Consider the following 23,414-nt stretch of genomic DNA (forward strand, 5'->3'; position numbering starts at 1 on the left):
ACTATTGTAAAGTTAGCTTCAGTACAACAGAAGCTTATAGTTCCGATGTAAATATTATTACTATAGAAGGCTTGCAGTATTTATCGGCCTTAATTCACTCTTTAATAGAATTGCGGAGTTACAAAAAGGTATTTATGTGATTTTTAGGGTTTTTACGATGTTTCTGTTGTCTTTCCTACTTAATTAAAAATAATATTATCAAATAATAAAATAGGTTTTTAAATATGTATATATATAAAATTAACTTAAAGCTTATAGTTTTTATAAAAAGAATTTTTCTGAAAATAAAAGTAAATCTTGAGCAACTTTTAATAAGTCACTTGCGGACTTTTTTTATAGTTAATTTTTTTAACTACTATTTTTTTACTAATTGTAGGCTTCTAAAATTATTAGCTTTTTGGAAAACTTTATTTCTTTAGCAAACTTTAAAAGTATTTTTTTATAACGTTTTATACTTCTTGAAGCCTGTTGAACTCGTTTTATAGGCTTTTATTCAGAGCCTTTGAGCCCTTCTTCCAAATCATTTGCAAATGTTTTGTTTTATTTTCTTTCTTCTAAAGGTTACATATAATTGAAAGTTTACTCCTTAATCTAAATAATTTTTTTAAATCCTTGAAGGATTTTTATATTTTTTTGAAGGCTTACACAATGAAGCGCTCACTCAATTTTCTCAGTTGATGTTGAGCTGTGAAGTTTGTTGTTTTTTATGTTTTAACGAGTTCATACAAGTTTAATAAAATCTTTTTTATAATTTTTATATATAATTAAAATAAAATTGTTTTAAAATACAATATGAAAAATTTTAAGTAGTTTCTTAAATTATAAGTCTAACTTTTACTCCGAGGCTCTCTATTATTAAAATTATGAAGTGCTTTTGCAATTTCTATTATTTACGTTTACGCAGTATATTATTAAATAAATATTTTTAATAAAAAGTATGCAATTAAAAGAATATTCTAAATTTATTCTTTTTTTATTTTTGTATTTTTTATATATTGTGAAGTATCTTTAACTTATAATTTAACAAAGAAAAAAAAATTAATTTTGTCATAAGCTTATAAAATTTAAGTTAAAATATATTTTATTTTTATGATTATTTTAAAATTTATTTGCTTTTGAACTTTTGTGTAAGCTATTGGTGGATAATATATACTTCACGCTTCCAGTTTCCAAATAATCCAATTATAGTAAAATTTCTGTGTTTTTTTATAATTAAGCGTTTTCACTATTTAATTCAATTTTATATATATTAGGAAGATTGTTTTGTATAAACTATTTTAAAGCAAGATATCAATATATATTTTTTTCTACGTTTTCATAATAACCTGTACTTATAATTAATATAAATTAAAATATATAAAAATTTATTTTTATATTCTTATATATTTAAAGTCTCTTCACTCCAACTTTTTATACGAAGAGGAAATTTGTAAAGAAAATGACTTATTCAAAAAGTACATCCGGTCTGGTCTTTATTTGAGCTGGTGCCTTTTCCACGTGGCTGACTACACGCTTTGCGATTCGCTGCTTGAGCATCTCATTAAAAAAGGACTTACTCGTGACTTACACCAGTCAGAAACCGAATTTTTAAATAAAGAAAAGGAAAATCTTTTTTCAATTAATACGCATGCGCAGCTTCTTTCGTTGAGGGGAAGATTAAACCTTTTTTACGGAGATTTAACGTATTTTTAATTTCATATATATATATAAAATTATTATAACAATTTTTATTTAAAGTAAAAGTTTTATTTCAATAATACTTTTTATGAACACCTCATGCCTCTTAGTAAATTTATTTCATAAAATTTATAACATATTTATATATGAAAAAGTTATTTAAATTGTAAATTTAAAATTGTGAATTTTTATTATTTAAAAAATTATTAATTTGTATATAATTATTATCTTTAAAAATACTTTATATATGATATATTATTAATCCCCTTCAGTTAGTTGTACATATTATATAAAAAAAAATTTAAAATAATAAATAAAACTATTTTTTATGCCTAGTATGATTTTTTAAACTAATAATTTTACTTCTTTTTATCTTTGTAATTCTTATATTTATTACTTAAAATTTTTTACGTTGGAAACTTCTATTGTTGTAATAAATATTCAGTTTTAATAAATATTATATTATACTATATTTATGTATAGTTCTTTATAACTTTATTATAGTAATTTATAAAATAGAATTAAAATTTATTTAGTAGTGCTTTCAATATTCTCACTTCTCTTAAGCTCTCAGTTTTCTTATGGTGATTCTTTTATGCGATCAGTGCTGCAGAGACCTTTTTTTCTGAAGCTGGTTTGCTGTCGACTGACCAATCGACCTCAGAAATGTGCATTACCAATCAGTTTCTCTTAAAAATCGCTAACGATGATTTCTTTGGAGCTGAAAAGTGTCTTCGGGAATTATTGGCCTTTCAAACTGAGTTAATATTAATATCAAATTACTTTATTATCAAGATTTAATTTTTATAAAAATTCTTGTATAGATACATCTGTTTTTATGCTCTCCATTAAATAAAAATAAAAAAGTTCTAGTACTGACTTTTTTTTGCTGTTTTTTTATTTTTTCTTATAAATATTCTGATTGGATTAAAATTATTCCAATTTAGAAATTTATTAATAGGATTCGTTAAATTACTTTTTCTGCCTTTCAAAAAAGTAAAAATCCTAATAATCTTTTAATGCCACTTTCAACTTTTTTACTGTGAAATATTCACCAATACAATTAGTTTCTACCTTCTTTTTTTACCAGTGAAATAATAGGTTTTTATATTTAATCTTTAAGTTTTCTGAAGTCTTCTGCGGATCCTCAAGAAGCTGCATGTTTATTTACGCGCACAATACCAACTTTATCTAATCTGGCGGTTTGTGATCTTTATTTTGGTATGTTTTAACAATTTTATTGTATATAGTGATGTCAAATATAAACCTTAATTAGCAGAAAACTTTTCTTCTTGTGTTAAGAAAACTTTATTATGAGTAAAACCATGATAAAAGTATATATAGAATCTTATTTTTTTAATACCAGTAAGAAAGGAATATACCTTGGTTTAAATTTTTTTATACGAAATATTTGTTTATTTTAAAAAAAATTGAAGTGTACTAAGTAAAAAACAATAACTTTATAAAATATATAAAAAAAAAGTGAATTATAATCAATAAAGTTTTTGTTTATACATTTACTTCTTGTATCTACTTTATTTTTTATGATATAAATAGAAAACGTGGAAGGAAGTTTACGAAAAATTCAAAAATTATTAAAAAAGTTGGAAAAGCGAAAAATTTTTACTGAAAAAAGTTTACTTATATATTACTTATTATGTATTTTAGTCTTGCAACTATTATGAATTTTATTATTATCAGCTTTTTGTTATACTTTTTGTACATTTTTTATCATAATTGATAATAATTTTAGTTTTAATTAATTTCATTTAAAAAGTTATTCTTTATAATACGAGCTGCTTGTACGAGTTACAATCCAGTAAAACTGCACAGAAAAGAAAGAGTTTAACTGATTATCTCAAGAAGTTGTCTTTGAAAACTTTGGAGACTGAAGATTTTGAAGTTTCAGGAGTTTAATAAAGTTACTATATTGTACCCTATAAGAAATAGCCCTTCTGCAAATTAATTCTATTTTGCTTTAATTTATTTAAAATAATAAATTTATCGAAGTAACAATTAAATTAGGAAATTAAATTGGTTATTATAGGAAAATTCTTTACATTCGTGATTTTTCAACAAACTATTTTATCATTTTTGGGTTAATTTGTAAAACGACTTTTGTTTATGCTAATCTTGTCTTTTTGCATATTGCATTAAAGAAACTGTAATAAAAACATGATAAAATTCAGGGCGAGTTTTAGTTTGTTTGTGAGTTTTAAAAGACTTTTTTTACTACTACCGATAAGAGCGCAAGCTGTTTCTCGGGTGCTGTAAGAGCGAATCTCTTTTTTAGTAATTCCAAACAAGTAAAAAGTTCTACTTCTAAAATCAGCTATCTTTACTTTTGTAATTGAGGACAAATTTTTTTTTTTTAAATTAATTTCTCTTAAATTACCGTAAAATTTTGACTCAATTCGTGTGCAGAGACAACGTAACAACTCCACCGTGGGCTGTGCTCAACTTTTTTTTTTCCCCATGAGAAAAAGTTACTATAGAGTCATCTTTATTCACAAAGTTATTTTTACACAAAACGACTTCCTACTTGTAAAGTTAAGCCCGTGGACGACAGGATAGTGTTACTTTCTGCTAATATCGGTCCGCTGCTAAAGTAGTTGTAACTTAAGGCAGGATTGCAATTTACTATAATTTACATATGTATACCCAACATTAACAGTACTGAAAAGTTCAACACTTAGAGCTAAGTTTGTTGTCGCGGTTTTAATTAACCTTAAAGTAGGTTTTAAAAGTAAAAAACTCCATAAAAACTAAGAAACCTAATAATATTCATTGTATATGAAGTTCTCAAAGTACTAAAGTCAATGAATTTCGTGACTTATTTTTGTTCTTTTTCTCAAGTGCTTGTCTTTATAACTTTTACACGTTTTTAAATAAACTGCCGTGAGCACCTCAATAGGGGGCGTACAAATACAAAATACTCTAATTACTTTAATAACTACGGTTATACCTTATACTGATACTTGTTAACAATTACCACTTTTATCGTAACTAGCTATGATTAAAAATGTTAATATTTATTAACTGCTATAAAAAAAAGCCTTGTTTAGGTAATGTATATCCTATATTACTACTGCCGGCGCTTCTATTACAAGGTCTGCAAGAGGTGTCCTGTTTACAAATAATTAAGTTAAAACTTTGAGGTTATAACTTTATTTTTAATGGAACTACAAGATAGACAAAGTCCTATAACTTCAGAGGCTGATTTGGAGCACGAATACGTTCATAAAGTTTATAAAGAAATTGCCTTACATTTCAATAGCACTCGGTGGTGTCAATGGCCGAAAGTTAAAAATTTTGTCAAGTCTTTTCCGAAGGGGAGGTTTTTTTAAAGTTTACTTTAAAAGGTTCCATTTAAATTTATTTGGCTAAAAAGTTTATGGGCTGATGTGGGCTGCGGAAACGGAAAGTATTTAGAAGTAAATGAAGACACGTTTTCAATAGGTTGACTTTCTTTTTAGATATAATTTGTTACTTATAAAATTATTTTTTTAAACCTTATCTAACATTTTATGAACTACTACTTTCTTTTCCTTCGACTTCAAATTTGTCTCAAAATATATATAATAATGTGATTTGTCTTTTTAGGTACTGATAGAAACGTAGAGTTTATTAAAATAGTTTCAGAAAAAAATTGTCAAGGTGTAGTTGCCGATTCTTTAAGCTTACCATACCGGCCTTGCTCTTTCGTAGTATTTTTGTTTATAACTCCTTTTATATATAATATTTCAATATTGATAAAAAATATAACTTTTCAACTAATTTAACCATTTTTAATGAGGATTACGTCATAAGCATAGCAGTCATTCATCATTTTTCGAGTGTAAAAAGAAGAATTCTAGCCATTCAGCAAATGAAAAAAATTTGCAAAAATAAAGGATTATTAATGATCTACGTCTGGTCCAAAGAAAATAATAATGTTTACTTTTTGTTTTTTACGTATAACTTTTACTTGGTTTAAAGAAAATAAATTTAATTTTTTACCTTTCAATTATCTGATGAAAATATTATTTGACTAGAGAATGCCTCATAATATTTCGTCTTCTTCTGATCGCATTCACACTTTATTATACAAATTATAAAATTTATATAAAAAAAAGTTACATTGGCGTTCAATAAAACTAATGAAATTAAATTTTTATTTTTACGTCAACTTTCTTCGAATACATCTTGCCTAACTTTTCTTAAAAGATCAAAAGTACCAACGATTTGAAAGATGTACTTGTTCCTTGGCATCTTCAAGCCCACTTTGTTAAGAATAAGCCTAACCACGAAAGTGAGACGTTGATCTATAAACGCTATTATCATTTATTCGAGAAAGGCGAACTCGAAGAATTAATTTTTCAGGCAACCTTACTTATTATTATTATAATTTTAACAAAACAAATAAAATTTCTTTATTATAAACTGTAGGCAGGTGGACTAGAAATAATTGAAAACGGTTTTGATAAAGAAAACTGGTTTGTTATCGCAAAGAAATTGAATTAAAAAAATTTTAATTTTATTTTAATCTTATATTAAATTCGTCTGTTACACCAAATTTTAATCGTAAACAATTGAAAAAGATTAATTCTACCTTTATTACCAAAGTTAAACTTTAATCTTCTCAATATTCTGCTTATAATATAAAGCACATTTCTCTATTTTGTCTCTGTTATAACTAAAACTTTGAAATAAGATCATTTTTAAGTTAAAGACTACTAGTTAATAAAAAATTTTATTTTATAATAAAATTATAATTACAAAAGTTTCTTTAATATGACAGAGCCGGCGCGGAAATTGTAAATGAAAAAAGGCTCGCAAGGCTCACGCTTCGGCATCTTTTTAATTACAACGTTAAAGTGATTCTTTTAGTAAAACTCTTGTCGGGCTTTCCATTTATAAATAGAATAAGTAGATTATCCTTCGAGGGGGAAGTATATATTTGGTTGGCAAGAAAGATAGAAGCCTTCAAAGTTCGCTTTTGCCTCTCCAAAAAAAAAAAAAATCTACAGTTGTCTTTTTAAATTATCTGTAAACTTAAAGATTTTCATACTTTTGAACTAATATTTTTTTCATTGCCCATAAAGAAAAATATTACGTAAGTTGTTCATAATCTAAGTTATTCTACATTTATACTACGATCCAATCGAACTTTTCAGTTATTAAGTTAATAAAACTTTTTAAAAGGTTTTCTTTTCATACAAAACTCACAAAGCTTTCGCAATAATTTCTTATTGAATATAAAAATTTATAAATCGTTATTATTGATAAGCAACGCCATAAACATCTACAAGTATAGAAGTATTTCCATGCTCGCTTTTGATAGTTAGCAGGCCTAAAAGTTAAAAATTAGCCAAGATACAAGTATAAGGTTAAATAATTTTATTCAAATATATGAATATTAAAAAGGATAAATATAATATAAATTGTGGAAGAAATTTTAATTGTTCCCCATTAAAAATGGTATATTTTATATACCATTTTCAGGAGCTAATAATAAGTACAATTAAAAAAAATATAAAAAACTATTATATTTATTTTCAAAGGAAGACAAAGTTTATTTGTAATAACCGTCAGTGTCCTGGTTGTAGATATAGCGACTGCCTCTCGTCATTCCTCCTTTAGTTTTATCAATTACATTTATTGACACTAATAGAAGAGTATTTATAAAAATCATTACAATGAGGAGTAAAGCATTAAAGTGTACAACAAATATACGAACCAAAAAATTTATAACTAGAGTACTGATCCCTAAGAGTATCCACGCTTTCCCTTAAAAATTTTCCAACATTATTTTTTGAATCTTCATCACTAAAACGAAGAAATTATTATATAAAAAGGAAATTTAAGTAGAGAAATTTTAAAATTCAAAAGTTATATGAATAATATTGACTTGAAAATTGCAAGTTTAGAAAATAAACAAAGTAAGCTAATTTAACTTATAAGTGAAATTTGATGAAAAAATCCGCTCAAGGATTTCTCGCATAGCATTTTCGAGTTCAACTAATAATTATTTATTACAAAGTATTATTATACAAACTCTAAATGGCTTACCTCTTGGAAAAGAAGTCATACTAAATACTAACAAAAGCCTGTAAATAGTCCTCCACAAAAATATCAATGCCTCTAAGGCCTACAGGTATCCAACTATGTCTGTTCCTTTCCCATACGCAGAGGGGCGCTCGACTATATTGTTTAATATATTTATATTAAACACGAATGTGTATAAAAAACCTTTTTAAAGTTTACTACTTTCATTTTAATTTAGTTTCCCTTGCTTAATGTCAACTATGTAAAGTAACTACTAATTTTCTTTGAGAAGGTAGAGTAATTAAAGAAGTGTTCTAATTTAGTTATGACTTTTCTAAGGTTATATAATTGTATTAAGTCACAAATAAAGCAATAAAGTTGTAGTGGTTAAAAAAAAAAATTAGGATATATTTGTTGTTGTCTGTTAGCTCTAAAAATAATTAAAATTTTTCGACTGTTTTGCAAAGTAAATAGGAAATCTTATGTTTTAGTAGTTTTTACAAGTAACTTTTTACGAAGCACTACTTAAAGCCTGTGAATACTTGAACTTTGTAAGAAACTGGAAACAAAATGCCGCAGAGTTTTCCAAACGCTTAAATAATTCTTTTATTTCGCCACTAGCATCTTAAAAAAACCTTTATACTTATATAACTATAGCAATGGGTAAATCTTTCCAATTTTTTCTCAACTTGGTATTTCTTAAAAGCATAAATTACACATTTCTTTATATAATTTTTCAATAAATCAATAATAAGCGATTAATTAATTTAAACCGTCATCTTAAAGGTTGCCTTGGACTAAACGTTCCAAATTTTCAAAACTTGTTCAAAATTGTAACAGAAGTACAAGTATTTCGTAACTTCTACCTCAAGTTATTTGAAATATATTTTTTCCAACTTATGTTTCTAGCAACTAAATAACTAGTTATTTTCTAATATCAGTTTCGCCAGACGCTGTTTAATTAACTAACAGCGTTTAATTTATCCAAAGAAAGTAAGCGATGTATGCAACAAACTTTACTTGTGGGCAAAGAATGAAGTGAGGTAGTAAAACAAGCTAACTAATAAATCAAACTTTTTTTATAAAATTATTTTTTCGCTATAACGGGTACAATTTTTAACGATATATGAGAACTTTTATTATTTTAAAATTATAGTAAAAAATAGTTATTTAGTAAAAGTGGAAGTTTAAATAAATTAGCAGGCCTAAAATTTATTATAACAAATATAGTGAATTAGTACAAAGAAAAAACTAAATACTTCAAGACATCATAAGTTACGAACTTCTTCAGTGTAAACTGTCGAATTTTCAGTGACCTGAACATAATTTTAATATTATCATTAATAGAAAAAAGCAGAAAATAATTTCTTAAATATTGTATGTTACTAAAGGAGTAAAAAAGTAAATGTGAAGGCTTAATAAAGACTTATAAAACGTTAGATATTTAGTAGTTCGAATTTAAAAACAATATTTATCACTATAAATATATATTATTACAAGTAAGTGCTCATTCAGAGTACTTAATAAGGAAGCGTGTACTATAATAATGCACGTCGAGAGGCCTACAAGCCAAAAAGTTAAAAGTAAACCTTAAAAATTTTAAAGAGTTGAGGGACACCTATAAGCCAAAAAAACAACGTTCCTGCGGAGGCTATGAAATAAAAAGGTAAGGATAACAGAGCGCATAATAGAATCACTTCCTTTTCACTGATTCTTCTACCTTAAAAAATATAATGGAAGTACATTTCTAAGTTGAAATTATTCAAGTAATTTACCATGAAAACATAATTTACCAGAATTAGACAAAAACTTGGAGAATAAAAAACCAAAAGTAAGAATTAGAATGGGGACCAAAAGTAAAGGCGTGGTAAACCTAAACATTCAAGAACAGAAACTAATATACTGCCCAAAAGAAATGGACACGCAATTACAGGCAATATACCACAAGGATAGCCACTATAAGTAAATAATTTGAAGAAAAATACTCCAAATTATGTCCAACTCTTTTTTTGATAAGCAATAAGCTTTCAGGGACTGAAAATTTATTGACGTTGAAAAATTCTGCGATTGGTTTGTAGTTCGAGTACCTGCGAGAAACATTGGGATAAAATAGCTTTATTGTTTCTTTTGTAAAATAGTAATAACCTTTGACTAAGAAAATCCTTAGACCTTTGCAGTAATACGGGATCGACACTAATACGGGTCATGGAGCCATCAACGTCTCGTATAAGGAATGACAAAAGAGGAAAATTATTTAGGGATGCCATTAATGCTCGCTCGTTACCAGACTTCGAACACTTTGAGCTCCCTACCAGGACCGGAATTTTGAGGGGAAAGCCTAGTTTAGTGTAACCCACGTGGCCACTCACCATGGACAACCTGGTAGAACTCGATACTTCTAAATAATTTCCTGCCTACTTTAGAAGGGCGGCGTCCATACTTTTCGGTGGTAAAAAATTTAATAAATTAAGACTTTAACTGCTTTAATCTATGTCCAGTCATCCCCCACAACTTTGACTTATTTGCTGTTATAGTATTTAGTAAGGTAAGGGCGTGTGTTAGAACTCCTTTCCCCTTGAAAGTAGGCACTCCTACCTTTTGGTGTGGTGGTGGTGGCAGACTGCTTAGATCAAGCGGGGTGCCGGAATTCTCAGTTAAATTTCATATAATGACCAGCCTGTTTAGCAAGCCCACTGAGCTTGTTTTTTCGACAAGTGTAATATTGCCTAGAAACTATAAATAAGCCCATTATTCTAATTTTATGCAGAAAAATGCTTAAACTTCAGTATAATAAAGTGATACTAACTTTTTTAAATATATATCATTGAGTTTTTTTGAGTTTTTTATTTTAATTATTCAATGTGAAGTAGAAACGCTGCTAGAGTATACAACTTAGATTTGTTCTAAAACAGCTATTAAAAAAAATAATCGACCTCTAAAAAATTTAGCATTGAAAAGTTTAAACTGTGAAGCGTACTAAATTTTCTACTCATGTTCTCCCACAATAACTTCTATTGATAGTCTAAAGTGCTTGTTTCGTAGTCTGTTTTTTAAGTCCTCTCCTTTGAGCTTCATCTTTATCTAAAGTTTACAGTAACCGCTCTCCCAAATAATTTTTGTAAAGCTCAAGAACCTAGTCACCACTTAGGTGGGAAAGTGTTTTGAGAATTCTTCGGCAACCAGTTGTTAGGGCCCGATGTGCGAACAAATGTTATGATGCATCTATTAGCTTAAAGGTCATAAATGGCGATGAAATATTGCAGTTATCTACAAAATTTACAAATACAACAAAAAGTAAAAGAGCGTTCTTTTATGCTGCGCTTTTGTTTAGCTGTTTGTTTTTGTCCTCGGACCTTACCAGCTGAGGCCCTGCGCACATAATATGTTAATTTCTTAAAAACTTAATTATATCTTTCATTTAATTAGCTCTCGTCATTAGTTAATAATTATTTAAAACAGGCAACCTTTCAAGTGATTAGTTTACCTAGAGAGATATTTTAACGTAATATTTTTTGGTTTTTTAATTTGACTAGAAAAAAATTTTGGTTACAGTGGCGCTGAGATATACATTATATATTTAAATTATCTGGTCATTAATTGTAAAACTTTTTGAGTAAATAATTATATCCTCAGCTTGAACTGGGTGTCAGGTGTCAATGAACCGATCTCCCACTGGAGTGGCGCAAGTCAACACGTCATTAATAGAGTTTCTTTAAAATTTTGAGTCGTTTGGCGCACTTGAAGCAAACTACAACTATTTCGTATCAATCATATGTAAAATGGCAAATAGTATATTCGGAATTATTCTAAAAGGCACCATTTGTTTATATAATGTAGCTATCTATAGGTCTGCAAGCTAAAATTGTAAAAGATGACCGTAATTTTGCTTGTACGCCGTTTGTCTGCGTGGACGTTTACAGCGCCGACCCAGCGTCTGAAGAAATTGAAGTTACACGATATTTTTTGAAAGGATCCCGTTTCGAGTGTTACACCCTTAATATATATAATCTTGGAGTGACTTTCCCAGTCTTTTTCTCTATGTGCTAAAAAGCAGGATGTCAATCACTCGAGTATATAACTGCCCTAGGACACACGCGAGAGAGCAGTCAGTAGGCAGTAATTTCAAAGTATACTTAGAGCCAATTATTGAAATGGCGCTAGTGAAAGGTGAATGGCGGGAGTCTGCACCCGAACGAAGACAGATTTGCGTCGACTTACCGAGAACCGCAAAAATTATTAAATAAAAAAGTAGTTTCCCGCTCTCTGCTTGTGTATTTTCGTTGGTTATTTTGTTCGACTTTGTGCCCCGGTCCATAGTCCTGGATTGGTCGGTGCTGTAGCTAATAGTGATTGTTAAAAATTCTGGTCTTACAGAGCTACATTGAAAGAGGAGATTTGCTCATCTACGGGGTGATAACTCCAGTAATTAGATGTTTAGAAATAGTTGTTAGTAATACTCTGTTAAATAGAGTACATTTATAATAGATTAGGTCTTTATTTTAACTTCAGGTGTAAAGCAACTTCAGCAAAACTATTTACTATCTCAGCCTCTTTGGCATAGGCGCTTGGATGGTGGTTTATTAATTATGCATTGTTGGGAGCTAGAGCAAACATTGAAGAGAATACCCTCTCATTGGAGTCTCTTAGAACATTTTGTAGAGAAGCTTCTTACTCCGATTATGCATTGTTCAAGCTTTAATAAAGGAAAAAGGTGATACCTTGATGAATTTTAACTGTTAGCTATTCTTTATAATAGAGCATGGCCATAAGGGTGAGGTTTAAATTAAAGTTTAACCAAAGATAATTTTAGCTCGTACTCTTATAAGTTTACGAATGCTTGCTACAGGAATAAGATATCTTTGCAGCATTAATTGGTATCACATTTTAAATAATTAACAAAAGCATATTTATTAATTGTTCAGAAGAACGAAACACGTGACAAAGCAAAGTCCAATCCGGTAATACTTTTAATACCAGCATCTGTTTTCCTCTATAATATATATTATAATACCGTACCGCTTATATATATTCATTTCTTTCATGTTAAATTTAGTATTTTTATAGTCTAAGTAGTTATATGTAAGATTGAAATAAGTTCGTTAAATACCAATAAGCCCTATTTTTATTAGTAAGTTATCTTATTTATCGATCGACCATAAGTAACAAAATAGTCTCTAGAAATAAACTAACCTGCTCGAAAGTTAAAAATAACCTTTTAGCTGTTCACCATAAACAGCGGTTATTTTTCATCTTGCGCTCTTTATTATTTACTATCTATCAAATATCGTATAATTTGAAAATTTAAAACCATAGATTACTTTGTTCTTAATAACTTGCTTTTTAAAAGTAATAACGATGCATCCGTTACAATTTACTTTTTAACATAATAACTGGCAAGTGCTCTTAAATAAATAACCGGTTGTGAGGTGCAAGGCGAATTAAAAGCAACACAATTTCCCTGGAGTGGCAAGGCCATCCATACTGCCATACTGCCAACTCCATAAAGTCAGTTGTTAGTAGCGTACGGGGTGGTTATGGTAGCGCACTATTACAAAAAGTTTTTCTGGTGTAGTTTTTTACATAAAGCGTAGGTGGAATCTATTTCTTTATTAAAGAAAGTCGGTCTAAATCCGCTTATACGTCCAACAGTGGTTTTTTTACTAAACAAAACTTTAACTTCAACGAGTTCTTTTTATTAACCTTTTTTTTAGTATTAACATTTTTTGTTATATATTTTTAGAAAAAAAAACACATTTATGGAGGCAAAAGTGTTTTCATGAATGGCAATGTTTTTACTTCCAGTAAAGATAAAGATACTTTAAATTTAGTTAGAAGCTCTGCTTGTAACCTTCAACGCGAGGGGGCTTTGGAATTGTCTAGAAGTTTGCCTGGTTTTAAAGAAGATTTACAAACTAATTCACAACAACTTTTAAACGCTAAATTAAGGAATGAGTCGAGTTTTAATTTAAGAAAGCCTAATAAGCAAACTCTATTATGGAAAAAAACTAGAGGAGGTTTACAATAGTTAATATTAATTCATTAGAAAGACGTTCTTTACTTAGCTACTATTAGCACGGCTTCCTCAGGGCTTTTTAGATAAATCCTCTTCAACATCACAGTTGTATAAACGCCCCCCATCTACACAGTTCTCCAACTTGTCCTTTTCTTCACCGTCAACTAAACGTCCCGTCTCCACCCAATTTTATAACGTTTTTAAACCAGATATCCACAAGAATCCCTTTCTTGAAAACTTTGAACTTGAAGAAAAAGGTTTGTAAAGTAAAATACTTAACTTTGGAAGTTTTTTGTGGGTCACTGTTTTTATTAATAGGCATGGAATTCTCGTTGGACGAGGAAATGAGTAAATCTACTCACTTGGTAATTAAATTGATAGCATCCGTTGTTGTATATGTTTTTATTACTTCTTTATATTTTAGACGGGAACTTGCATGACTATGTGCTCTCAAAAGGAAGCAGAAGAGAGAGAAAGTTCCAATGACTTGAACATCTTTGAGTGTTTGTCTCCCAAAGAATGGAATTCCGATGGGTTCCCGAAGGTTGACTTTGAAAAAGCCATCTCGAAGTACACGAGGTTAATTGTAAATTTAAGTTACATAATTTTTAGAAGTCGTCGCAAATTTTTATTTATAAAACAGATCTTTTGCGGACAGAACAATTGATGAAAGCGATCTTCGGCCCGTTCCTGTTCTACATAAAACTACCGAATACATGCTTAGTACTATTGAATTTTTTATTTCTTCAAGTTATTGTAGTGTACTTTTTACCTTAATTTTTGCACGCGTTTTTATTAAAGAATTAATGGACAACTATAAGGATGTTACTTCTGATTTTCTTCAACTGTACAACTTTCTTGAGGATCGAATGCGTTGTGTGTTTCAAAATTTAACTTGTCAACATATACGTTCGCTGGAGGTTTTAAACTTTTTAAATTAATTTTATTTTTAAAAAAAATTCACGCGCTTGTTATAATTGAAGGCCGTTTATATTAACGAAGTTTGCGCTCGATTTTTGATCCATTCTTTGCATTATCTCGCTGAAGACTCCCGTTTTGTGATGGACAGAAACTGCAAACTTTTGAAGGACCATCTTATAAGGTTCATATCAACTTTTGCTTCTGAATAGTTATATTAAATTTGAGAAAAGAAAATTTTTATATTTTTTATAGTTATAAAATTTTTATTTATATTGTATTTTTTATGATATTATAAATTTTTTATTTAATATTCATGTTTTACTTACTAGTTTTGGAAATTTTTTTGTAAAGAGTAAATTTTGATTTAACAAAAAGTTATAAAATATATAATCTTTAAACTATTTTTCTCAAGAAATGTGCATTTTCTTGTATTGAAGGTTTCAATATTTCTTCTACGTTTTAGAAGATTTATTTTTATTTATTTATTTATAAGTCATTGAAGTCTCCTTAAGGAACTTCCTAAGAATTATATATAATGTGCTTTTAGTTAATTAAAAGAAATTTTAAATTCAAGAAATAATAAAACTAAAAAGTTTATTTTAAAGTTTGTATGATAAAAATTATATAAAACTTTCAAACTTGCAAAAAATTATATTCCATAAATTTGTGAATACCTTTTTTACCTCGATAGAGTTATTATTAAAATTTTTATTGAATAATAATTATTTTATTGTTTTTTAAAATTAAAAATAATTTTTGCTACAAATTAATATTTGCCAATAATTACTTTGTTTTTAATAGTATAATACTTTTTTTTTAACTTTATAGATTTTGTGTTTAAAAATCTTTACTCTTGTTTTTATTGAGTTTTAAGTATTACATAATTGTATAAATTTTATAAGGTAAGTTGGTCTTTTTGCATATTTTATAACTTATTTTTAATATTTTATATTTCATAATTAATTTCTTTAAGCTTTTTGCGAATTATTTAGGATTTTTTATTATTCATGCTTACATAAAATATTAATTTATAAAAAAGATATTTATTTTTGTCCGCTTCTATAACTTTTTGACTTTTTACTAATTAACTTTTCTTAAATTATTTTTAAAAGTTTTTTTCTCTTTTTTTTTGAGGGCAGACTTCGAGAGCTTTACGATTATCTTCGTGCTTCCAAAGAGAGCGTGAGTACTCCCACTGAGCCCGAGTTCCAGTGCTACTTTCTATTGAAAGAAGGCCTTGACCAGCCGAAGTTCTTCTTCGACTCTTTTTTTTGCTTTCCACTCATTAATTTTTTATTTAAGTGTTATTATATAATTTTGTAAAGAAAAACTTATTCTATAAACTTAGTGAATGAATAAGTCAAGTTTTTAAGAAATTTTAGTAATATATAATTATATAAATATTAAATATAATTATAGTTTCTTATAGAAATTCTGGTTCTTAGATATGTATTTTTAGTCATTTTTGGTATTCTTGATAAGTTTATTATTAACTTATTTTTTTTATAATTACTTTAAATCTTTATTATTTTTATTGCTATATAACAAAACTAGAGGAAAATGTTTGATAATTTATACCTTTTCATGATATTTACATATTATTATAACCACTATTTAATTATGTATAATTAAATTTTAATCAAAATTTTTATTTTTATTGAAATATTTTTTTAGTTGATATTATTGGAAAATGAATCTATTATTAACTTTTTTATGAATATAATAATTTTTTTTTATTTTTTATCGTTATTATTAAATATGTTATGATTTTCTTCCTTATTAAAAAAACCTTTTATTAAATAGTTTGTTTTATCGCACTCTTATGAAACTTCCGATGGCAGTGAGAAAAACTCGAGAAGTTGTATTTGCGTGCTCCGTAATGGAATCAGAAATGAATTACGTCCGTTTTTTCAAGCTGGTGAGGTAAACTTTTTTAAAATTATTATAAATATAAAAAAAATTTCTTTATTTTATTAATATTATAAACTCTAAAAGGTTTGCATTTTTACTTATCGTTATTGATAATGCCTACGAATAAAACTTTCGAGTTTACGATAATTCCAATTTTTTTTTTAATTATTAGTTTTAAGTTATATTTAGTTTTCAATTGACTTTTATTTACTAAAAAAGTTTTTTTAACTCTAAAAATACATATTGTTAAAATTTTTTAATGTTTTCTTTTTTTAATAATCTTGTTATGCTACTTTATAAACACAAAGGGGCTTTAATTTTATATTGTTTTCTTTAAATTTAATTTCTTGAAACTATTACATCAATCTTTTAAAGTGATTTATATTTTGAATATATATATATTATGTAAATATATACATTTTTTGTTTATTTTATCCTTTTATATACTTCTTTTAATTTTTTTATACTTAAATTTCTTTTATTTTTCAATATTATTGGAAGTTATAATTGTAAAATTTTATTTAGGTTTAATCAAATGTTTATTTTAATTCTTCTATCTATTAATATCATTATAAAATAAAGGTCTGCTAGTTATCTGAACGCCTGCTGCTTATCTTTTCATTTTGATAAAATCCGAAAGAAAGCTATCGATGGTTTGCTATTAATAATCTTAATAATATATTGCTGTTATTTATTATATTTAGGAGAAACAATAATGTTATTATCATTAACTGTTATAATAAATTTTATATAATAGGATAACTATTCACTGTTTAATATAATATTAATCATAATAATAACTAATTATTGATTTGAATACATTATAAATATTTATTATAATTATTTATTATAATATTTAGTTCTTGTAGAATTAAAAACGAGCATAAAATAATAAAAGTTTATGTATTAGATATAAAAAGTTGTTATTATAAAACTTTTTAATGATTTTTTATACTAAATTAATAAAATTATAAATATATCTGCTGTTTTACTTTTGATGTTGATGAACTTTTTTGTTACTTTTAGTTATAGTTATCGCCATTAAAGTATAGTTAGAAACGTTACAAGTCTGCTTTAACGATTACGGTATGTTTATGAATATAGTTATTAGCGAATCTTATGCGGGAAGAGGAAGAAACTTTATAGCGATCTCCAAGCTTCAGGAGTGGCTTCTGTTCGAGGACAACGTGCATGCCATCGACTATATGGCGCACTTTGGGATTGGCTGTAAAATATGTGAGTTTTTATTGGCTCATGTGCTAGTTTTTGGTTGTTAATTTTCTTTTTTTTTTTCCTTTCGTTTGCTTTCAAATTTCAGGGATTATTACTTTTTCGAACTTTTTTACTTTATCATATTGTTAATGAGGATAAAAGTTAGCTCTCGCGTTTTCTATTAATATTATAATTATCTTTTAATACGATTTTTGTTGTTCTCTCTTTGTTCGTTTTATTGTATTTTTATATATTAACCACTTTTCGAATTTATTGGAATATTATTCGCTCTATTGCGGTTTGGTTTATTAACTATTTTTTTAAAACTTGTGTAGTTGTATTGTAGAATTGTTGTTACAATCTATTAACTTTATTACTATAAAAGACATATTTCTTCTCTAAACTTTCGTATATATATAAAATTTTACCGCACTTTTGAGCTGCATTTGAGTATTTATTTATTATTATTATTTATACTTTTTTCTTCAGTTTTTTATTATTACATAACTCTGATATTTTTTTATTAGCGGATGACGGGCTCGAGGGAGTCCCTTCCTTCGATTTTGGGCAGACTGGAGAGCGGACTAAGCTGATTGGCCTGGGAAATCCACCACTTAGGCGCCACCAATCAAGTATTGACTCAAAGGTTTGTTTGTTTTTCTACTCTATATTATAATTATATATATAATGTCCATTAACTTATTGTTATTATTGGTACACTCCTTTGCAAGGCAACTTTTGCTTTGCTTTGAAAGTTTGTTCTAGTGACTTCCATTGGTGCATTACTTCTAAAGGAACTTTTATAGTGAAGTTTATTATATCTGCTTTTTGTTCTGCCTATGAAATAATGTCCTAAAAATAGTTGCTTTCTTCGGTATTATAAAATATTTAAGTGGGATTTTATTGGTGATTTTAAATGAGAGGGCTTTTAAAGGAATTTTATTGGTTAGTTTGGATTAAAAATAAAAATTTAATGATTTTAACACTACAATAAAGTAGGCTTTATTTTTTGAAATATTATGTACCTAAAAATTTTGATCTTTTTAATAAAAAGTTTTTTTGCAAATATAAAATTTTACTCACCAATCGTAACTTTAAAATCTTCTCTGCATGGCCCGTAGAAGGGCGGCCTCTCGCTAAGCGACGTCTGTCTTGGACGGAGCGGGACAGCGGCCATATCTTGTATCACTTACTAGATATTATTACTATTATTATTAATAATTAGAAGTTTTTTTTTTAATAAATTTTAATACTAGTGAAGGTTTGTTATTTTTACGATTTATTATATCATTAATAATTTTAATTGAAGTACTATTATATTTTTTTTCTGTTTATTTCATTGTTTATTAGAGTTTTTTTATAATTTTAATAGCATAATATTTTTATTCAATGTTTATTTTAATAGCAACTGTTGCTCATGATACTGACAAGCTTCGCATTTTTCGGGTTTCTATATTATTATTATCATTATAATGGTAATAATAATAATAATTATTTCTTAGCTCTGCAGTTCTGTCTGTGAAAATCTATTAAACTTAGAACTTCGGCAGCTCTTGTCTGACTCTCTTGACCTTCGTAACTACTTCCTTCCTCCCCTTTTTTTTAATTAGTGCTTTAATATATTTTCTCTGTTTCTATTGGACGGAAAGTTTTATTTTTTTCAATGTATTTTCTATAGAGTTTTTCCTTTTTCATTAATATTAATGTTTTTATATTTATTAGTTGTAGTTTATTGAGAAAGTAATAAAAATATTTATTATTACTGTTTCTATTCTGCTTATATATATTAGTTTTAAAAGAAAGAAGTCGCCATTTGCGTTCTGCGAGTTTTTCTTTGACTGAAAATATTATTAACGAAATTGTTGATGTAAACATTTTTCATGACTTATCTATATTTATTATTCGAAGACTTTTTATTCGCTCTTTCAATATTAATTTTTTTTCATTGGCCGCTCCTATCTCTTATCACCTTTTTATTTAATATTGTTTAGTAGTTTATAGATATTCTTAGCTTTTTATCAATTTTACTGAACTTTCTTTATGTAACTTAGGCATTTTTTTGTGTAACAATTTTTATTGGGTGTTAATAGCAATTTTTTACGAGCGTTTGTGTATAATTCTTTTTTATTCTATTTATTATTAAGTATTAATATATACAATGAATAAAGTTATTCTGTATTTTCTTTAAATAATTTTTTTACTGACCATATTTTCATATGAAAGTTATAATACCATTTATTAGTGCACATAAATTTTCCTATAGAAATATTAATAGTAATATAACATTTGTTTATTTATTGTTAAAAGAAATGTTTTGTAACTATCTATAGTTCCGGTGAGTTTTTATGAAATAAGTTTTTTTTGTGAATTTTTTATAATATCGTATAACTTTTTGAACATACAGAACTTTAGTGGCTATTCGTGGTGTTTATTTTAAAGAATAATAGAATTTTTATCTTCAGTACGTTAGTAATTAATACGTTTCCTCAGAATTTTATCGAGCAAATATGCCTAAACTTAGTCAAATATCAGTATTATTCAAGCCAAAAAGCCACGACCAATGAAGCGGTTACTCCTTTTTTATATAACTTTCAAATTATGAATGGTGTGGAATTTTTTCTTAAAGAGTCAATAAATTTATAATACGACACTTCCAAAGCGAATTAATGCAGTAAAAAAGTTATTAGAGCGCAACTAACTATAGAATTCGTCCTTTAAGCAACCGGTATAGCTGGGTTAAGCCGGTTAAAGTCATTTTGGCATTGCTCATAAACTTAAGTAAAGGTTGACACTAAGTACTGAAGCTTCATTTAAGAGTTTCTATTTATAAATAGTAATAGTTAACTATCCTAAACGTTTTATTTTCCATAAAGAAACTTGCGCCTGTAAAGTTTCGTAGAGTTTTTATAATAATTATATATAGTTTATTTTTTTTATATAAAATATAATAAAGAATACGTTGAAGATAACAAGCGAAATTTTGCGTGAATGCACTGAAACTTTGCTATATAATATTTGTGAATGCGCTCTTTCCTTCTGCACACGGAAAGAAAATATGGTGAAAGTTGCTTATAAAATGGTTTTAAAATTAATGAATATATAATAATATTAATAGAGAGCTCCTTTAAGAAAATAATATTTTAACTTTGAAAAGTTTATCATATTTTTATAATATTATTAAGTATATATTATTTTTATTATTTATTATATTCAGTAAAAGTAACATTTTTATCATTTTCTGGTTTTTTTTAACTTTCAATATCTTTACTATGACATAGTTTTTAATAAGACAGTAACAAAAAGTGTTTATCCTTTGCAAAGTTTTATAGAAAGCTAATAAATATTGTATAGCTTTTAAATGAGATTATGGAAAAACTTGTTAAAGAAGTACATGGATTTCAAAAGCTTCGTTACTTCCATAAGCAAGTCGACTTTTGCAGGTCTTCTTATTATTATTTTTATTATATATTCTATATATTTTTAATTTTTACATTTAAAATTATTTTAAGTCTTAAGTTATATTAAAATTAATTTTGTACACAAAAAAATAATAACTTTTTTAAGAGACTAAAAAAAGTTTTATAAATTTTGTATTAAGTTTGCTTTGGCCTATATTATTTAATAGTCTCGCTTAGAATAAAAATTATTAATGATTTATAGCAATAAACTTTTTGGTGTGTCTTTGCTTTGAAAACGTAAACCGGAGCTATTAATATATTTTATTATTGTTGTTATTTTTTGTTATTAAAGTATTTATTATCTTAGAAAATTCCTTATTTTTAAGAAATGGCGTAAATTTTCTGCAAAAAAAGTCTGCACTCGCAGGATATTAAGGTAAGGAACGGGGGTTTCTACGTATAATAATAATAATATTCTTACTAATAGTAACTTCCCTTTGGAATCATCTGTTCCTCTTAAAGAACGGGCCAATTTTTTGAGAATTGTTGAGCGGGAAGGCAGTCAATTGCAAGCACCAGAGCAAAAAGCTTTAAAAAAGGGCTTTTCTGTAGACGCCAATATTTTGACCTCCACCTTTTCCAAGCCAATCACTGCAATGCTTGAAGATAAGCAGCACCAGAATAGCAGTTATGCAGAAACTTGGAAGCTCCTTGTTTGTGTACCTCACGTGGCTTCTCCCCTTGTAAATTCTCTCCGCAACACGTTTCTCGCGGACCCTGCTCTTGTGGAAGACGCCGCGTGCAGGAACTGCGCTTATTTGCTTTGTACCTCATCAAATGGTCATCGCAAGGCGTGTGTGCGGTGGTACGTTTATTCCAGGGAACCTCCCTGTAGTTTCTGCACTGCAAATGCTAGCCACTTTCAAGGAGTGACATCTGTGCTGTTTCTATTGGGCAGTTTACGGGCGGGCGAAGGTGTTGCGCATTGTTTCTTTATATATATGGTATTGTGATGCTCAAACTTCAGATTCTGCCTCGTATTGGAGTCGAAACGAAAAGTATGTAGCAGCCATTATTGGACAGCTGCAGGGGCCTTTTAGCCTGGTAGTCCTCGTGAATCCCGAGCATCATTTGTCCTTCACATATGATTCCGCCTCTGTCTTGAAAAAACTGGGTTTGTCCAGTAGAGCGCGTGCGGCGGTGTTGGAGTTGTACAGCAGCCACTCTCCTATAGTCTCATGGGAAGACGCATTGCTTTGGCTATATTGCAGAGCACCGGTCCTGCCTCAACCTGTCATTCAGATGCTGTCGAGTGTTTATTGGTGGATGGCTAGATGCATATATCTCCCATTCGTCCATAAAGTTAGCAGGTTGGGCGAATCTGTATCGGATTTTGTAAAACAAAATAGTCATTCATTGGTGCGTTACGAAGCATATTTACGCTGCGTTGGCACATGTCTTTCCGCCTTAGCCAGTTTGTACAACTTTTTAGTAACTAAACTCCGTGAACTTTTTACCAATCAAAACCTCTTGGCGATTAACTGGCCAATTACGGAGTTTGTTGATCAAAATCACGAAAGTCTTTTAAAGTGGAAGAGTAAAGAGTCCATTGCGGCTCTGCAAGAGAGTCTCGACAGTCTTATCATGCCGGACCTTCCACCGCCACGCTCATTCACACTGGAGAAGATGGTAAAGGGATTCTCTGATTGGCTACGGGCGCCTCTTAGCGACTTTAAAAATTCTGAAAGTTTGAGTGTTGGGAGCCTGCTACGGTTAATAACAAGTATCGGCAATGGCAATCTGCTTGACTTTACGGTCCTTTTCCACTGTATAGAGAACTTTGTATATCTGAAGCACATTCGCACTGCATCAATCAATGCAGTTTATCACCAGCAGCACATGGACAAGTATCTTTTTTCATTTTTTTAATATGTTTAGAAGCTGACTGCATTTTACGCAAAGTTACTATCAACTAGCAGAGCGCCAAGCCGACTCGTTGCTGCAGACTTTGCACGAGAAATGTCAAAGTCTCTTTTTGCTTAATGAACATCACCAAGACGCCCCCGATGAAAAGTGCATAACTCATTATGACAAAAGTAGTGAATACCTGATAAAGAAAGAAGAAGGAAAAATAAGTCTCATGAGAGAACTTTTGCAGGAAATGCAGCGAGACTTAAACTCTTTAAAGACTCTTTTTTCCTATAAGAAACGTTGAATAACTTGTACACTTAAAACTTAAGTAAATAAAAAAAACT

At 28.1% G+C, this 23,414-nt stretch overlaps 2 protein-coding genes and 2 long non-coding RNA genes across 4 annotated transcripts; 2 read left to right on the forward strand and 2 right to left on the reverse strand.

The window, feature by feature from the left end:
* Positions 1–637: 637 nt before the first annotated feature.
* LOC135120969 (uncharacterized) lies at positions 638–2,886 on the forward strand. The gene is made up of 4 exons (XR_010278810.1): positions 638–692; positions 1,393–1,682; positions 2,283–2,438; positions 2,801–2,886. It is a non-coding gene; the product is annotated as an uncharacterized LOC135120969 (long non-coding RNA).
* Positions 2,887–6,919: 4,033 nt separating this feature from the next.
* Positions 6,920–7,786, reverse strand: LOC135120972 (uncharacterized). Its single transcript, XM_064045290.1, has 5 exons — positions 7,729–7,786; positions 7,614–7,677; positions 7,397–7,485; positions 7,246–7,323; positions 6,920–7,009 (listed from the first exon to the last, which is right to left on the reverse strand). The coding sequence occupies exons 1-5, from the start codon at positions 7,745–7,747 to the stop codon at positions 6,936–6,938; spliced, it is 324 nt and encodes a 107-aa protein (XP_063901360.1). The 5' UTR covers positions 7,748–7,786; the 3' UTR covers positions 6,920–6,935.
* A 1,413-nt stretch (positions 7,787–9,199) lies between these two features.
* LOC135120970 (uncharacterized) lies at positions 9,200–9,927 on the reverse strand. Its single transcript, XR_010278811.1, has 5 exons — positions 9,850–9,927; positions 9,636–9,791; positions 9,480–9,577; positions 9,323–9,424; positions 9,200–9,266 (listed from the first exon to the last, which is right to left on the reverse strand). It is a non-coding gene; the product is annotated as an uncharacterized LOC135120970 (long non-coding RNA).
* Positions 9,928–13,644: 3,717 nt separating this feature from the next.
* Positions 13,645–23,382, forward strand: LOC135120975 (uncharacterized). Its single transcript, XM_064045292.1, has 23 exons — positions 13,645–13,718; positions 13,777–13,974; positions 14,036–14,082; positions 14,142–14,296; positions 14,361–14,440; positions 14,519–14,637; positions 14,701–14,819; positions 15,778–15,888; positions 16,442–16,561; positions 17,132–17,202; positions 17,654–17,785; positions 18,289–18,407; positions 18,883–18,943; positions 19,167–19,207; positions 19,264–19,336; positions 19,552–19,628; positions 20,252–20,329; positions 20,715–20,840; positions 21,113–21,201; positions 21,527–21,595; positions 21,647–22,134; positions 22,187–23,066; positions 23,122–23,382. The coding sequence occupies exons 3-23, from the start codon at positions 14,038–14,040 to the stop codon at positions 23,372–23,374; spliced, it is 3,306 nt and encodes a 1,101-aa protein (XP_063901362.1). The 5' UTR covers positions 13,645–13,718; positions 13,777–13,974; positions 14,036–14,037; the 3' UTR covers positions 23,375–23,382.
* The last annotated feature ends 32 nt before the right edge of the window (positions 23,383–23,414 follow it).

This window comes from Zophobas morio, unplaced genomic scaffold (genome assembly GCF_036711695.1).
Source record: "Zophobas morio isolate AGI-343-1 ecotype UQ-CSIRO unplaced genomic scaffold, CSIRO_AGI_Zmor_V1 ptg000465l, whole genome shotgun sequence".
Lineage (NCBI taxonomy): Eukaryota > Metazoa > Arthropoda > Insecta > Coleoptera > Tenebrionidae > Zophobas > Zophobas morio.

Excerpts from the sequence above, each read along its gene's own strand:
- LOC135120975 (XM_064045292.1), top strand. The coding sequence starts at position 14,038 with ATGGAATTCTCGTTGGACGAGGAAATGAGTAAATCTACTCACTTG. Across the intron at positions 14,638-14,700 it reads AACATATACGTTCGCTGGAG|GCCGTTTATATTAACGAAGT; the intron begins GTTTTAAACTTT and ends TTATAATTGAAG. Across the intron at positions 19,629-20,251 it reads TTATTAACGAAATTGTTGAT|AATTTTATCGAGCAAATATG; the intron begins GTAAACATTTTT and ends ACGTTTCCTCAG.
- LOC135120972 (XM_064045290.1), bottom strand. Across the intron at positions 7,486-7,613 it reads TCATCAAATTTCACTTATAA|TGATGAAGATTCAAAAAATA; the intron begins GTTAAATTAGCT and ends TCTTCGTTTTAG. Across the intron at positions 7,010-7,245 it reads CTACAACCAGGACACTGACG|GCCTGCTAACTATCAAAAGC; the intron begins GTTATTACAAAT and ends TTTAACTTTTAG.